The 16233-nt window shown below is 37.5% G+C and overlaps 1 protein-coding gene across 8 annotated transcripts in view; it reads right to left on the reverse strand.

Moving 5' to 3' along the window:
- TMEM117 (transmembrane protein 117) overlaps positions 1 to 16233 on the reverse strand; it is a 535157-nt gene that overhangs the window by 60434 nt on the left and 458490 nt on the right. The window contains exon 7 of one of the 8 annotated variants that reach the window (XM_057556899.1): positions 12750 to 12940. The exons of the other annotated variants lie outside the window; for them this stretch is intronic. Within the exon in view, the coding sequence (XP_057412882.1) occupies positions 12875 to 12940 (66 nt within the window). The 3' untranslated portion in view covers positions 12750 to 12874. Of the gene's footprint in view, positions 1 to 12749; positions 12941 to 16233 lie in introns of those variants that run through there. 8 annotated transcript variants of the gene reach the window in all.

Raw genomic sequence — 16233 nt, forward strand, 5'->3', positions numbered from 1 at the left:
TCATTGCTGCGCGCGGGCTTTCTCTAGTTGCGGTGTGTGGGCTTCTCATTGGGTGGCTTCTCTTGTTGCAGAGCACAGGTTGTAGGTGCGCGGGCTTCAGTAGTTTTAGCACACGGACTCAGTAGTTGTGGCTCTCAGGCTCTAGAGTGCTGGCTCAGTAGTTGTGGTGCACAGGCTTAGTTGCTCCGCAGCATGTGGGATCTTCCCAGACCAGGGATCGAACCCGTGTCCCCTGCATTGGCAGGTGGATTCTTAGCCACTGCACCACTAGGGAAGTCCAGTGATGCCATTCTTATATTGTCTGATTTTTGTTTGTTTGTGTTTTAGTCTTTTATTCTTTTAATTGGAGTATAGTTGCTTTACAATGTTGTGTTAGTTTCTGCTGTACAGCAAAGTGAATCAGTTATACGTATACCTATATCCACTCTTTTTTAGATTTCCTTCCCATTTTGGTTACCACAGATTATTAAGTAGAGTTCCCTGTGCTATACAGTAAGTTCTCATTAGTTACCTATTTTATACATAGTAGTGTATATATGTCAAGCCCAATCTCCCCATTCACCACCCCCCTTACCCCTTGGTAACCACAAGTTTATTCTCTACATCTGTGATATGTTTTAGTCTTGCACTGCTCACTTAACTATAATCTCCTTAAGGTGAAAGTTCAGCCTATATGGTTTTTCAGAACATTTTTATGGTACTGCGCACATAACTGGTGATCTTTTTTCTGACTTAGATGATGCACCAAATATTGTCTCAGCAGCATGGTGCCTATTAAGTGTTGGGCACTGTACCAAGAGATGAGGCGTGAGGTGGGCACTGTTCACCTCCTCATGGAGAGCATAGTGTGCGGAAGATTTAGTCCTATGCACACAGATTCAGTAAATAGTAGCCAGATTCTTCTTTTAAGGGAGCCTAGGGGAGTGACAGTAGCCCAAACCTTAGGTAGTCAGAGCAGGTTTCTCAGAGGACGTGACCCTCAAGCTAAGAATCCCAGAAAGAATAAGAATCAACCATGTGAAATGGGCACTAATTTAATTTTTCAGCTTCCCAAGATGATTGATCTAAAAGGGATTTGAAATTGGTCTGAGACCCAGAGCTGCACCCTGACTTTTCAAGCATCTCATTTACAATCATGTTCTCCTAACTCTTAGTTTGGTGGGTTTTCCATTAAGACACATGGTTTTACTCAGTCAAGCTAATGATATGCATATTGCATGCTATTTTCCTAAAGTCGATGAATCCATTCCCTTAACTACACTCCTGGTCAAACTTCTGACTTGAAATAAAATGCCCTATATTGAATTCCAGTATTTACTGCAGGTACAATGCTATTGTGTAATTAATTGTCTTTGACTTGGATAGAATCTGTAATAATACTTAAGAAGAAGAATGCTACCTTATTAGGCATTAAGAAAAAGTTTGTCATCAAAGGAGCAATGGAGAGATAGGACAGTATCATTTACTAAATGCACATTATGTGCCAGCCACTAACAAATCTGTTTTACAGTCTCTAAGAACTGTGTTGAGGTAAATACAATAAAGTCCTTTTATAAATGAGAAAACTGAGATTTCAAGTAATTTAAGCAACTTATCAGGACAAAGAAGACATATTTGAAACTCAAGCTTATATCCATCCAAAGTCCAATGTCTTTCCCTACATCACCTTCTTTACCTAGTTGATTGGTCAGAGAAGTGATCTGTAATCAAGCTCTCCAGACCATGCCATGTCCCCCCTTTTCAATATTCTCATATCTCCTTGTACTATTCCATAAGAAAAATCACCACAGCTTGTATTTTTGTATTTATTTCTATACTTCATTTATTAATATCTGCTTCTGCCACTAGATTCCAGGTTCCAAAAGGGCAATACCATTTTTATCCATCACATTTTATGCCCAGGGCATGGAATATTGTTGGCATTTAATAAGTACTTATCAAACAAATGACATTTATACCCTGCAGTCTGAAGCAAGAAACTTGGGAGTGGTTGATCAAAGACACTTCCAGTAAGAACAACACAGTCTCAGAGATGTGAGAGATGTGCAAATTGTCTGAGTTGTTTTTGACAACACAATTGTTGTTTATTGGTTTGAAAATATTAAGAAACACTCTAGTAATCTATCACTCATCAATTGTAATAAAAATATATAACGTGATAAAAAACTGTCAACATACGAAGACCTATTTTAAATCTATTAGTATCTGTTTCAACTGAAGAGGTATAGCTTTATATAAAATTATTTTAAAGGTATTTTAAAGTTACAGATATTTAAAATCCTCTGGTATTAGTTAAAACTGTGTATACACACACTCAGATGTTTGACTAGAAATATCAGTATTCAATATAAATTGAATATCAGTATTTCCATAGTGATACAATTCTACATTTGCGTGTGTGTGTGTGAGTGTGTGTGTGTGTGTGTGTGTATAGTTTAATTTTGTTTTTATAAGCCTCCAGATGTAAGTTGATACTGCCTAAAAAAAGTCTTAGGATTATATTAGTGCTAGAGAACTTACATATTAATTATGCTGGGGTCATAATTTTTAACTTAGACTACAACAGGGATATACAGAACAGTTTCACCAGTGGTCATATTATTACAAACCATTCAAAGGTAGCCTTAAATAAGCAGATTTAGTTTTTGTTTCATTTGGCCCAGTTCTTTGTCTGATACAGAACAATCTGGTATAATGCAGTGAAAGACTGGTTTCATTAGTCTAAATGGGGAGATATTTTTTCCACTTCTGATAAGAAGTGAAATGCTCTGTACAAACTTATTCCATTTCTGCAAAGTGAAGAAAAGAAGAAAAGGGATAAAATAAAGCATTACATAATTTATTTCTTACAGCAACACTTAATGGCAGTATTACTGATCTCATCGCATAAATAAGGGAAGCTGAAGCTCAGAGAAGTTCCATAACATATCCAGTGCACCAGGGCTGGTAAGTGACCCATGCAGGGTGTGTCTCCTCTGGGCCTCAGTTTAGAGAAAAATAATCAGTGCTTGATTTATGTGATAAATTAATAAGTATGATGCCTCCAGCACAGAGATGGCACTTGGTAGGCGCTCACATAATTATTGAATAAATATTACTTTAATGAGCTAAATTTATTTTTGGAAGCATAGGTAAAACCACTGTGCCCAAGGTGTAAGAATGAAAATTCTCCTTGCCAGGCTAGCCAGCCCATGGGTACGTGTCACTGAGCATTATGGTGGAGCTGGATGTCCTGAGGGACAGAAGAGTGGCAGCAGGCAGGGGTTCAGTCCCCACACAGCTACTCTCTAGAAGGGAGGGAGCAATCCAGTGTACAAGAAGGGGTATCCAATACTCTGAGTAGTAAAAAATGTTGAATTCTATAGGAAGCTTAGAAAGGTAGTCAATACTGTCCATTAAATTTCAATGAACCTCACTTTATCACTAATTCATGAACAATTACCCTGTGATCCAAACTGTCAACAGTTAAGCTTAAATTGACAAGAGGTTCCTTCTTAATTGTTTAAAAGCTCTTTAACTTTTTGGCATGCAGGCTGTACATAGATGAAACAAATATGAAACACTGAGGAGCACTGAAATGGGCTAGAACTTAATGGCTATTAGTGACGGGTTGGCCCCAAAGGGGACTCTTGGCTTATGAAACGTAATTGTTATTAAAACCGACAATGATCTCGGAAAATCTAATATGTCATGTGACAATTTCTGATTTGGAACCCATGGTGCCTTATTTACAGGATAGTGCCTTAGCTTCTGCAGAGATTAGAAAGGCACTTAGATAATCAAGGAGTTTGAATGGCATCACTTATGTGACTCATGGGCTGCTGGAACAAAGAAAATGAAAACGAAAAACTTAAAATCAGCATGCCAATAGGGGAAATATTAGAGCTGATTAAAAGGCCTTTATTTGATCCACAAATCAAATATTGAAGAAGTCACCTCTCTACAGAAACTGACCAATTCATAAATGATGTGATTCCAAACTTTGTTTATATATTGGTTCCTGGGCAATCAAAACATTTGTGGTTCAGACTAGCTGAACCATGTTTTACAACTTAGAGTTTAGTTGAAATACTGTGAGTTTTTAAAAAATGTAAAATAGTAGAAAACAATACTATCACCTAACAGTAATATAACAAAATGGAGAGACCCTCTGGCTGCTGCTGTCCAGAGGGAGATTTCCTTCCATGTGTGAGTCTGTGTACACGTGTGTTCAATGCGTGGATGGTGGTGAGGCAGCAATGTGTCCTCATCCACCCACAAGCTGCCCGTGTACAAAGGATTTCTGTACATCATGTACTGATAACTGGTTTTTCTTGCCTTATAATTTTTCATAGCTTTAATGAGTATTTAGTTAGAATCAAGAGCTTAGACCTGTGCAACACGGTAGCCACTGGCCACATGTGGCTATTGAGCATTTGAAATGGGGACAGTTAGAATTGAGTGAGATATGCTATAAGCAGAAACCACACACTAACGACTTAGTATGAAAAAGGAATGTAAAATATCCCAATAATTTTTATATTGATTACATGTTAAAATGATTGTTTTCTAGATATATTGTATTAAAATATATTATTAAAATTAATTTTATACATTTCTTTTTTAAAATATGGCTACTAGAAAACTTAAAAATTACATAGATAGTTCACATTGTATTTCTATTGGACAGAGCTATCTTACAACATAGGAGCTTAGGAGGTTAGAGGGCTCCAAATAACTCAGAAATACAAAAAAGTTTATAATTTTAAAGAAAAACAAGAATGGCTCATCATTAGGGAATGCAAATGAAAACTACAATGAGGTAGCACTTTACATTCATTGGGATGGGTATTATTTTTTAAAAACCCCCAGAAAATAGCAAGTGTTTGAGAGGATGTGGGAAATTGGAACCTTTGTGCACTATTGGTGGGAATGGAAAATGGTGCAGTTGCTATGGAAAATGGTATGGCAAGTCCTCAAAAAATTAGAATTAAATTTAAATTAGAATTACAATATGATACGGCAATTCTACTTGTGAGTATATACACAAAATATTAAAAGCTGGGACGCGAGTAGATATTTGTACACCCATGTTCACAGCAGCACTATTCACAATAACCAAAAGGTAGAAGCAACCCAAGTGTCCATGATGGATGAATGCATGAACGAAATGTGGTATATCCAAGCAATGGAATATTATTCAGTCTTTTTTAAAAAATTAAATTAAATTAATTAATTTTTTTATACAGCAGGTTCTTATTAGTTATCAATTTTATACATATTAGTGTATATATGTCAATCCCAATCTCCCAATTCATCCCCCCCTGCCCCCCCCCCTGCCATTCAGTCTCAAAATGGAAGGAAATTCTGACACATGCTACAACATGAATAAACCTTAAAGATACTGTGTTAAGTGAAATGGCCAGTCACAAAAGGTATAATACCATGTGATTCTACTTATATGAGATACGTGGAGTAGTCAAGTTCATAGAGACAGAATGTAGCATCATGGTTGCCAAGGCCTAGGGGAGGAGAGAATGAGGAGTTACTGTTTAATGAGTACAGAGTTTCAGTTTTTCAACATGAAAAAATTCTGTAGATGGATGGTGGCGATGATTTTGTTTAGAAAAAAATCATTTCGACACTGTTAAAATGGTAAGAAATCATTCTGACACTGTTAATCATTCTGACACTGTTAAAATAGTCTTTATTCACAACTATTGCAATAGGTGTCAAGACCACTGTAATACGGGAGAGAGATTGGGCTCAACTCTAAACACAGTAGAGACAGCTGGGAATTTACATCCAAGGAGCGGAGTGGCTGGGGAAGGGGGGTGGGGGGGTGGTGTCCCTGGGTGGAAAATTACTAAAAGGACACATCAAGGGTAGGGGATTATTACTAAACCACCTTAACAGGATTCTTGCTGAAGGCACACCAGGTGATCAGATATCCAAGGCTGGGCAGTCACTCTAAGCTGATTTATTATGATTTTTGCTACAACTGGGCTAGGCAGGCTTGAGGACAAGGCCCAAGGAGGAGACCTAGTGGAGAAGAGCACTCAGAGGAGCCTGATTAGACTCTGGTCAAGGAGAGAGTCTTTGTCAAAAGCACAACAATGTGAATGTACTTCATGCCACAGAGCTGTACACTTAAAAATGGTTAAGTTGGTCAATTTTATGTTATCATTATTTTACCACAATAAAAAATTACAAAAAAAAAAATCCCAAGCTATAGCTCATACCTTTCATACTTCTCTTTTTCTCACAATCTAAATTTTGAAAACTTCATTTCCATCACCTAATAAGGTTAAGGACTTTATCCTTAAGACAAAGTCTCTGTCTTATATCAATGTCTTAGTATTTTAAGAAAATTATCTTATTTCTATTGAAAACTTTCTCTTCCAAATTTTGTAGTAATCTTCACTATCCTGGACAATTTCTTCTGAAAATGGTCCAGTTTTACATGGATCTTTCTTTTTCCTTTGAATTTTATTTTATTTATTTTTTATACAGCAGGTTGTTATTAGTTATCTATTTTATACATATTAGTGTATATATGTCAATCACAATCTCCCAGTTCATCCCACCCCCTCCCCCCCTGCTTTCCCTCCTTGGTGTCCATACATTTGTTCTCTACATCTGTGTCTCTATTTCTGCCTTGCAAACTGGTTCATCTGCACCATTTTTCTAGATTCCACATATATGCATTAATATAGGATATTTGTTTTTCTCTTTCTGACTTTACTCTGTATGACAGTCTCTAGGTCCATCCACATCTCTACAAATGACCCAATTTCATTCCTTTTTATGGCTGAGTAATATTCCATTGTATATATGTACCACAACTTCTTTATCCATTCATCCATTGATGGGCATTTAGGTTGCTTCCATGACGTGGCTATTGTAAATAGTGCTGCAATGAACATGTATCTTTTTGAATTACAGTTTTCTTTGGGTATATGCCCATTAGTGGGATTGCTGGGTCATATGGTAATTCTATTTTTAGTTTTTTAAAGAACCTCCATGCTGTTCTCCATAGTCACTGTATCAATTTACACTCCCACCAACAGTGCATGAGGGTTCCCTTTTCTCCACACCCTCTCCAGCATTTGTTGTTTGTAGATTTTCTGATGATGCCCATTCTAACTGGTATGAGGTGATACTGCATTGTAGTTTTCATTTGCGTTTCTCTAATAATTGGTGATGTTGAGCAGCTTTTCGTGTGCCTCTTGGCCATCTGTAAGTCTTCTTTGGAGAAATGTCTTTTTAGGTCTTCTGCCCATTTTTTGATTGGGTTTTTTTTTTTTTTAATATTGAGCTGCATGTGCTGCTTATATATTTTGGAGATTACTCCGTTGTCCGTTGATTTGTTTGCAAATATTTTCTCCCATTCGAAGGGTTGCCTTTTTGTCTTGTTTATAGTTTCCTTTGTTGTGCAAAAGCTTTTAAGTTTCATTAGGTTCCATTTGTTTATTTTTGTTTTTATTAGCATTACTCTAGGAGGTGGGTCAAAAAAGATCTTGCTGTGATTTATGTCAAAGAGTGGTCTTCCTTTGTTTTCCTCTAAGAGTTTTATAGTGTCACGGTTTTACATTTAGGTCTTTAATCCATTTTCAGTTTATTTTTGTGTATGGTGTTAGGGAGTGTTCTAATTTCATTCTTTTACATGTAGCTGTTAAGTTTTCCCAGCACCACTTACTGAAGAGACTGTCTTTTCTCCATTGTATATCCTTGCCTCCTTTGTCATAGATTAGTTGACCATAGGTGCATGGGTTTATCTCTGAGCTTTATATCCTGTTCCATTGATCTATATTTCTGCTTTTGTGCTAGTACCATATTGTCTTGATTACTGTAGCTATGTAGTATAGTTTGAAGTCAGGGAGTCTGATTCCTCCAGCTCCATTTTTTCCCTCAGATTGCTTTGGCTATTCAGGATCTTTTGTGTCTCCATACAAAATTCAAGATTTTTTTGTTCTAGTTCTGTAAAAAAATGCCATTGGTAATTTGATAGGGATTGCATTGCATCTGTAGATTGCTTTGGGTAATACAGGCATTTTCATAATGTTGATTTTTCCAATACAAGAATATAGTATATCTTTCCATCTGTTTGTGCCATCTTTGATTTCTTTCATCAGTGTCTAATAGTTTTCTGACTACAGGTCTTTTACCTCCTTGGGTAGCTTTATTCCTAGGTATTTTATTCTTTTTGTTGCAATGGTGAATGGAATTGTTTCCTTAATATCTCTTTCTGATCTTTCATTTTTAGTGTATAGGGATGCAAGAGATTTCTGTGCCTTAATTTTGTATCCTGCTACTTTACCAAATTCATTGATTAGCTCTAGTAGTTTTCTGGTGGCATCTTTAGGATTATCTATGTATAGTGTCATGTCATCTGCAAACGGTGACAGTTTTACTTCTTTTCCAATTTGGATTTCTTTTTTTTTTTTTTTTTTTTTTAAAAGGATTTTCTTATTTATTTATTTATTTATTTATTTTTGGCTGTGTTGGGTCTTCGGTTCGTGCGAGGGCTTTCTCCAGTTGCGGCAAGCGGGGGCCACTCTTCATCGCGGTGCGGGGACCGCTCTTCATCGCGGTGCGCGGGCCTTTCTCTATCGCGGCCCCTCCCGTCGCGGGGCACAGGCTCCAGACGTGCAGGCTCAGCAATTGTGGCTCACGGGCCCAGCTGCTCCGCGGCATGTGGGATCTTCCCAGACCAGGGCTCGAACCCGTGTCCCCTGCATTAGCAGGCAGATTCCCAACCACTGCGCCACCAGGGAAGCCCCAATTTGGATTTCTTTTATTTCTTTTTCTTCTCTGATTGCCGTGGCACAGACTTCCAAAACTATGCTGAATAATAGTGGTGAGAGTGGGCATCCTTGTCTTTGTTCCTGATCTGAGAGGAAATGCTTTCAGTATTTCACCATTGAGAATGATGTTTGCTGTGGGTTTGTCATATATGGCCTTTCTTATGTTAAGTTCCCTCTATGCCCACTTTCTGGAGAGTTTTTTATCATAAATGGGTGTTGAATTTTGTTGAAAACTTTTTCTGCATCTATTGAGATGATAATATGGTTTTTATTGTTCAATTTGTTAATATGGTGTATCACATTGATTGATTTGCGTATATTGAAGAATCCTTGCATCCCTGGGATAAATCTCACTTGATCATAGCGTATGATCCTTTTAATGTGTTGTTGGATTCTGTTTGCTAGTATTTTGTTGAGGATTTTTGCATCTATATTCATCAGCTACACTGGTCTGTAATTTTCTTTTTTTGTAGTATCTTTGTCTGGTTTTGGTATCAGGGTGATGGCGGCCTCATAAAATGAGTTTGGGAGTGTTCCTTCCTCTACAATTTTTTGGAAGAGTTTGAGAAGGATGGGTTTTAACTCTTCTTTAAATGTTTGAGAGAATTCACCTGTGAAGCCATCTGGTCCTGGACTTTTGTTTGTTGGAAGATTTTTAATCACAGTTTCAATTTCATTGCTTGTGATTTGTCTGTTCATATTTTCTATTTCTTCCTGGTTCAGTCTTGGAAGTTTATACATTTCTAAGAATTTGTTCATTTCTTCCAGGTTGTCCATTTTATTGGCATAGAGTTGCTTGTACTAGTCTATTAGGATGCTTTGCATTTCTACAGTGTCTGTTGTAACTTTTTTCATTTTTAATTTTATTGATTTGAGTCCTCTCCCTCTTTTTTTTTGATGAGTCTGGCTAAAGGTTTATCATTTTGTCTATCTTCTCAAATAACCAGCTTTTAGTTTTATTGATCTTTGCTATTGTTGTCTTTGTTTCCATTTCATTCATTTCTGCTCTGATCTTTATGATTTCTTTCCTTCTACTAACTTTGGGTTTTGTTTGTTCTTCTTTCTCTAGTTCCTTTAGGTGTAGGGTTAGATTGTTTATTTGAGCCTTCTCTTGTTTCTTGAGGTAGGATTGTATTGCTATAAACTTCCCTCTTAGAACTGCTTTTGCTGCATCCCATAGGTTTTGGATCATCGTTTTTTTGTTGTCATTTGTCTCTAGGTATTTTTTGATTTTCTCTTTGATCTCTCCAGTTGTCTCTCGGTTATTTAGTAACATATTGTTTAGTCTCCATGTGTTTGTGTTTTTTACGTTTTTTCCCCTGTAATTGATTTCTAATCTCATAGCATTGTAGTCAGAAAAGATGCTTGATATGTTTTCAATTTTCTTAAATTTACTGAGGCTTGATTTGTGACCCAAGATGTGATATTTCCTGGAGAATGTTCCGTGTGTGAAGAAAGTGTAATCTGCTGTTTTCGGATAGAATGTCCTATTAATATCAATTAAATCTATCTGGTCTATTGTGTCATTTAAAGCTTGTGTTTCCTTATTAATTTTCTGTCTGGATGACCTGTCCATTGGTGTAAGTGAGGTGTTAAAGTCCCCCACTATTACTGTGTTACTGTCGAGTTCCTCTTTTACAGCTGTTAGCATTTGCCTTATGTATCGAGGTGCTCCTATGTTGGGTGCATATATATTTATAATTATTATGTCCTCTTCTTGCATAGATCCCTTTATCATTCCAGTGTCTTCCTGTTGATGAGTTCCAGTGTCTTCCTCTTGATGATCATTCAGCAGTTAGTTGTGATTCTGGTGCTCTCGCAAGAGGGAGTGAGCACATGTCCTCCTACTCCACCATCTTGAACCAATCTCTATGTGATCTTTTTGAACACAGTTCTGGATAAGTTGGGCTGATCAGTTCAGACCAGAACTGAATTTATCACCTTCAGTGTTTTAAATTCCATATTTCTTTTAATACAGCCTTAGTTCCTATTAAGTTTTTTGGTTTGTTTGTTTTTTGATTTGGCAGCCACAGCATGGTGTTGGTTCATACTCAGCAATGTTTTCATGTCTGTTGTTACTAAGCTTCTATTCTGTATGTTGGCAGCTTGATTTTTCAAAACCCTTACACTTCTTCATAAGTAATTTAAAATTACTTTTGTCCATTGTTCTAGAGGGGTGGTGTCCAAAATATTTTGAACAGTGAAACTCTGAGAGACATTGTATAGGAATCTGCAATAAAACTGAAGGTGTTCTGAAGGTGGATAATCCCTTTTCCATTCACTACCACTTTTATGGCCTTTGACTCCCCCTCAATGACCCCTGTGGCATATCTGCAGAAGCTAGGGTTCTGGAAATACAATTGTGTCTTGAGATATCAAGATGTATTTTCTTATTTCTGACATCATATCAGCTCCCTAAATTCCTTAAGCAACTCACCCTGCTTTCAAGAGTCATTGAGAGAAGACGTTATTGATGCAACAGGAGACTTTGTTTATATACTGTATCTTTTAAAAACTATTTCTGACTTTCCCTTTACCTCATATCACTAGGCTTTTTAATGGTCTCTGAACTCCCTGGTAATGAGAAGATCTTTCTGCTGCAGGAAGATTCTAGAATTCTCTAGAAACAAATGAGTTGAAATGGTAGAAAAAATTTAGGTGAAGATTGGGAAAAATTGGTCCAAATCCCAACAAAGATATCTTTTAGTTATAAATTATAACATCGATTATAACATTTGCTTTGTCTTGGCTAGAATTTGCTGCTGTATCTGGTCTGGGATGATAGTTTTCCAAAAGTAACTGAATGAATGAACTATAAGAGCTAATAGTTCTCTCATGGAGTCATTTACTTACTGGCAGAATAAAATCACTCTTCCTTAAAGCTTCAAACTCTTAAGTAGAACTGAGAGTGTTAATAGTGCTGAAATTCTTCGTAGTTTTTATAATCCATGGCAAATGAAGTTAATTCAACTCAATACATATTTATGGAAACTCTTAATGCATCACACTGGCCAAATGGTGGTGGTGCTAAGATAAATATGATGTCTCATGCTTTCAAGGAGCTCACAATATAGTGCATGTTGTATTGCTTTGGAACTTGCAAAGAGAATCAGCCTTAGCTAATACAGTTAGTATCAAATCTCAAGATGTTCTATAGTCAAAGAATAAAAGTGCTATTAATTCCTTGAGAAAAAGGTCAGGTTTTTGATCAACTAGAGATAATGTCAAACTGCATTTGGATGACAAGTCTACTATTTAGAAATTACTTAGCTGGCTCACTGCTCTACAGAGTAAAACACATTTGTAATCTGTCACAGAAGTTCGGGCTTGGGTCTGGCCATTTAAGTCACTGTGTGTAATGTTGAGGAATGCTTTCCTTAATGGGCATTCCATGACAGCTCACTAGCCAATTCTGGAAGTGTGGAGATATGGGATTAAAATATTGAGAGCTTCTGACCTAGCAGTTGTGGGGTTCTTACTGACTCGGAACTTCAGCGGCACACCACACTGATATCTGAAAGGAGTGACTCCAAATACAATAATATACTTGAGTAATTTGCTTCTAGAAAAACTACAACTCCTACTCCAAATTGCTGTGTGACAATAAGAAAAAAACCATTTCTACTATACAGTGGAAAAGAAAAATATCCATTAATTGCCACAATAAAATATAAAGGTAACAGATGCTAAAATGTGTAACAGGCTCATTATCCCAAGACATTCAGTGATTAACTAAGCACTTTCCCTTTTGTTATGCAAAAAATGCAGCCGCTTTATTGAACATTATAGGGATTCCTAAGCAAGTAAAAATGAGCATGTCTTTCGGTTAACATGCTGTATAACGCCAATCAAATTTTCAACAGAAGCATAAACATCTTCCATTTAATCATCAATCATCTCGGCAAAAATTATGCATTTGGTTCAGAAAGCAATGCTGCTAGTCCTCTACATAAATCAGGCAAATTTAATGCTTTTCTTTTTTATTTATTCTCTTAAACATAGTTTTATGTCTGAATGCATTATAAATCACTCGAATTTCGATAACTGCTGAAATGTGAATTACATAGTCGTGATGCCCTCTCCAATTTTTAAATATTCACTAAACTTTCCCATTTAATTTTCCTTAATTCTTCTTTTCTGAGGTGTTGAGAATCCTAGAAAAAAGGATACGTATTTTATTCATCTTCGTAGCCCTAATACCTAGCCTATAAAATATTAACTACATATTAATATATGTAAATGCATATAAATACAACTTTGGGCTTTTCAATGACTTCTTTTCTGGGTAAGGTCACATTGGTGAGATTCCAGAAAGAGGATCATGTGAGAAACGAACTCCCAAGGATTATGGCTTGACCAGAGCTCAACATCTGGCTCAGGGCAGAGGGAAGGGGGGTTAGCAGATCAGATAGCTTGTGAAACTCAGATTTGAGAAGGAGGAAAGACTCATGAACTTGTTGAGATTTTAAGAAACATCAAGCCCTCATTTGGGCAGCACATTGGGTGAGTGTGGAAGGGGTGAGGCTGCCAGATGAGGCTGGGATTGTGAGGGCTCTCATAGGACACTGAGTGTTGTCCTAGAGACAACAAAAGCCATAAAGGATTCCAGTGAAGTGCCATGATGAAAGACATTTTGTAAATGGAAATTCACAGTGGAAGATGGATTTGATGCCCTGGACTTCAACACACTGCTCTTAGTACAGCCTTCTGGTACAGCAGAGAATGGTTACATGCTCTGTTCCACTTAACAGTGGAAGATAGCTAGCATTTTCCTTCCCCAAATCTATGCTTCAAGCTAAATATCTCATTCCCTCCATCATTCCTTTGTCATTCTGGTTCCGTCAACATCCTGGTTGTTGGCCTTTGGGCATGTTCTCTAGTTTGTCAATGTCTCTTTTGAAACACAGTGCCCACAGCTTAACATAAAAGGTAGAAATCACAGAGGAAAAGATTGATAAATTTCACCAGACCGAAACTGAAAACAGCTACATGTTGAACAAACTCAGCCACAAACTGAAATGTGAGTCTTTGATTACCTGTATCAGAATCACATTTGGGCCTTCTAAGATTCAGACTCCAGAATTCTACCCTGACCTTTTATACCATATTTTCTATGAGCAGTGTTTAGGAATTTGCATCAAACATTTATGTGCATACACATACACACACATGCATGCACACATACACAGCTTCTCCTCACCACACACAGACATGCTAGGTGATTCTTGGGTAGACTCAAGCTTGACAACAGCTGTTGCAAACAATCTTAATAACAAAACTCAGGACAAATATTTATGATACATGTAACAGGAAAAGAAGTAAAATCTTCAATGTGTAAACAGCAATTACAAGCCCATGAGGAAAATAGTAAGCATCCTAATAAAAAGCTGAACAACCAATTTATAAAAAGAATAAATATAAATAGACAATAGAGAAGGAAAAAAATGACCATCTTCACTACATGTCTACCATCCTTTATACTCAATTTCGAAGTAGAAAAGCTCTGAAAACAAAGATATTTCCAGCATTCATATAGCAGTAAAATTTAATCTGACTTGAGCTCATTTGGTGGTAAAACCCATCAAGAAGAGAGGGTATTGATAGTCTCTGTATGTCGTACTTAGTGTGGATAGTCATGTTTCACTGCAGAGGGATGCAGAAGGTTTTGTTTGTTTATAGTTGGCTATGCTACCCCAGGTCCCCTGAGGTGGATGGAGAATGTACAGATCTGTATTATCTTGTTAAAACTCAAAAAGAAATCCAAATTTTAAAAGAGTTGAATTAAAATGATCATGGATAAGTATAATTAAGGAAATGCATATCAAAATGAAATACTCCTTTTTTGCCAGTCAAGTTGGAAACTATTAATACAAATCCAATATTCTTTGCTGTTGAGGGGGATGGTCACCTTCCAGCACTTATTGTGGGAATTATAAATAAAACAACCTCTAGAGGGAAATTAAGCCAAGCATATTAGAAGTCATTATAACATGCAACCCTTTTTACCTAGCAATTCAACTTGTAGGAATTTATCTCAAGAAAATATTCACTGTGTCATGTTCATTGAAGCACCACAAATAGTGATAAAATGGAAACAAATGTTTAACAATAGAGAATCTGTCAATACCATCACTGCTAAAATTATAATACATTGATTAAAATAATTTTGTGAAAGAACGTGTAATAATGTGGAAAATTTTAATGACATTGTGAAGTGAAAAATCAGGTTATAAAACAATAATAATGTAGAGGATGATTCTGTTTTCAGAAAAAAAATGTAATTATTATCATAAGCTAAAGTCTACAAATAATGATGAATTTATCTGGAATATTATATTATAAATAATTGTATTTCTTCCTTATTCAGCTCTATGCTTTCCAATTTTGTTCAAAAACTTGTAAATTTTCTGTAATTTAAAAGTCAATACATGAGGAGTGGAGATCAAGAGGGTGGAGTAGAAGGACGTGGAGCTCACTTTCCTCCACAAACACATTGAAAACACATCTACATGTGGAACATTTCTCACAGAAAAGCAACTGAAAACTGGCAGATCTCTTACACAACAAAAGCTGCAAGAAAGATTCCCTTACCATTGGGTAGGACCAAAAAAAAAAAAAAAAAAACCATCAGGACAGGATCTGTACCCCTGGGAGGGATCTGTGAAAGAGGAAATGTTCCCTTGCTCTGGGAACCCCCGTTGCCAGCTGGGGGGGGGTCTCCTGGGACAGATAGGGAGCTAGAGAGGACTGTATTCTGCTCACAGGAGTGTGCGGGTGCTGGCTTGCTCACAATCAGGACAGAGAGAGATGGGCACTGATGGCTGTCAGTTGCTGTACTTCCCAGCTGGAAACCAAAGCTGGATGGGGCTGCTGGTATGCACAGTATCTAATCACTGAAACTCAGGCTCCAGTGACAGTCCCTGGGAGAGGACCCAGTCTAGCTGCGCAGAGACAGCCAGAAGGGCCTAGAGTGTGGTCCCCAGCCTCCATTGTTAATGTGCACAGGGTGGGATGTTGTTCCACTATAGGAGCCCCAATATCACTGCACACAGGACAGGGCATGGATCTGCCATTAGAACCCCATTGTCAGCATGCTCAACCGGGCATGGCTCCAGTGGCAGTAGGCTTTGTGATGTCACACAGGATGGAGTAGGGCTGACACCTGAGCCTGTCATTAGCTCTACCACAGTGGGGACGGGTCCGAGGGCAGGTCCAGCAGCAGCAGACTTTGTTGGTTTGCACACCAAGTGACGGGCAGCATCACAGAATTCCACGTCCCACAGACAGACCCTGTGGAAGAGTACTCAGCCATTCCTTTCCCCACAGGAGCACTCCAGTCTCACCTACCTCACACTGAAGCTTGGAGCCAGATCTGGGAGCTTCTATTCCAACTGGGGAGCTGATCCTACCCCCAACAGAGCTATGACAGCCACAGAACAAAGAGTGC

Source organism: Balaenoptera acutorostrata, chromosome 11, assembly GCF_949987535.1.
Source record: "Balaenoptera acutorostrata chromosome 11, mBalAcu1.1, whole genome shotgun sequence".
NCBI lineage: Eukaryota > Metazoa > Chordata > Mammalia > Artiodactyla > Balaenopteridae > Balaenoptera > Balaenoptera acutorostrata.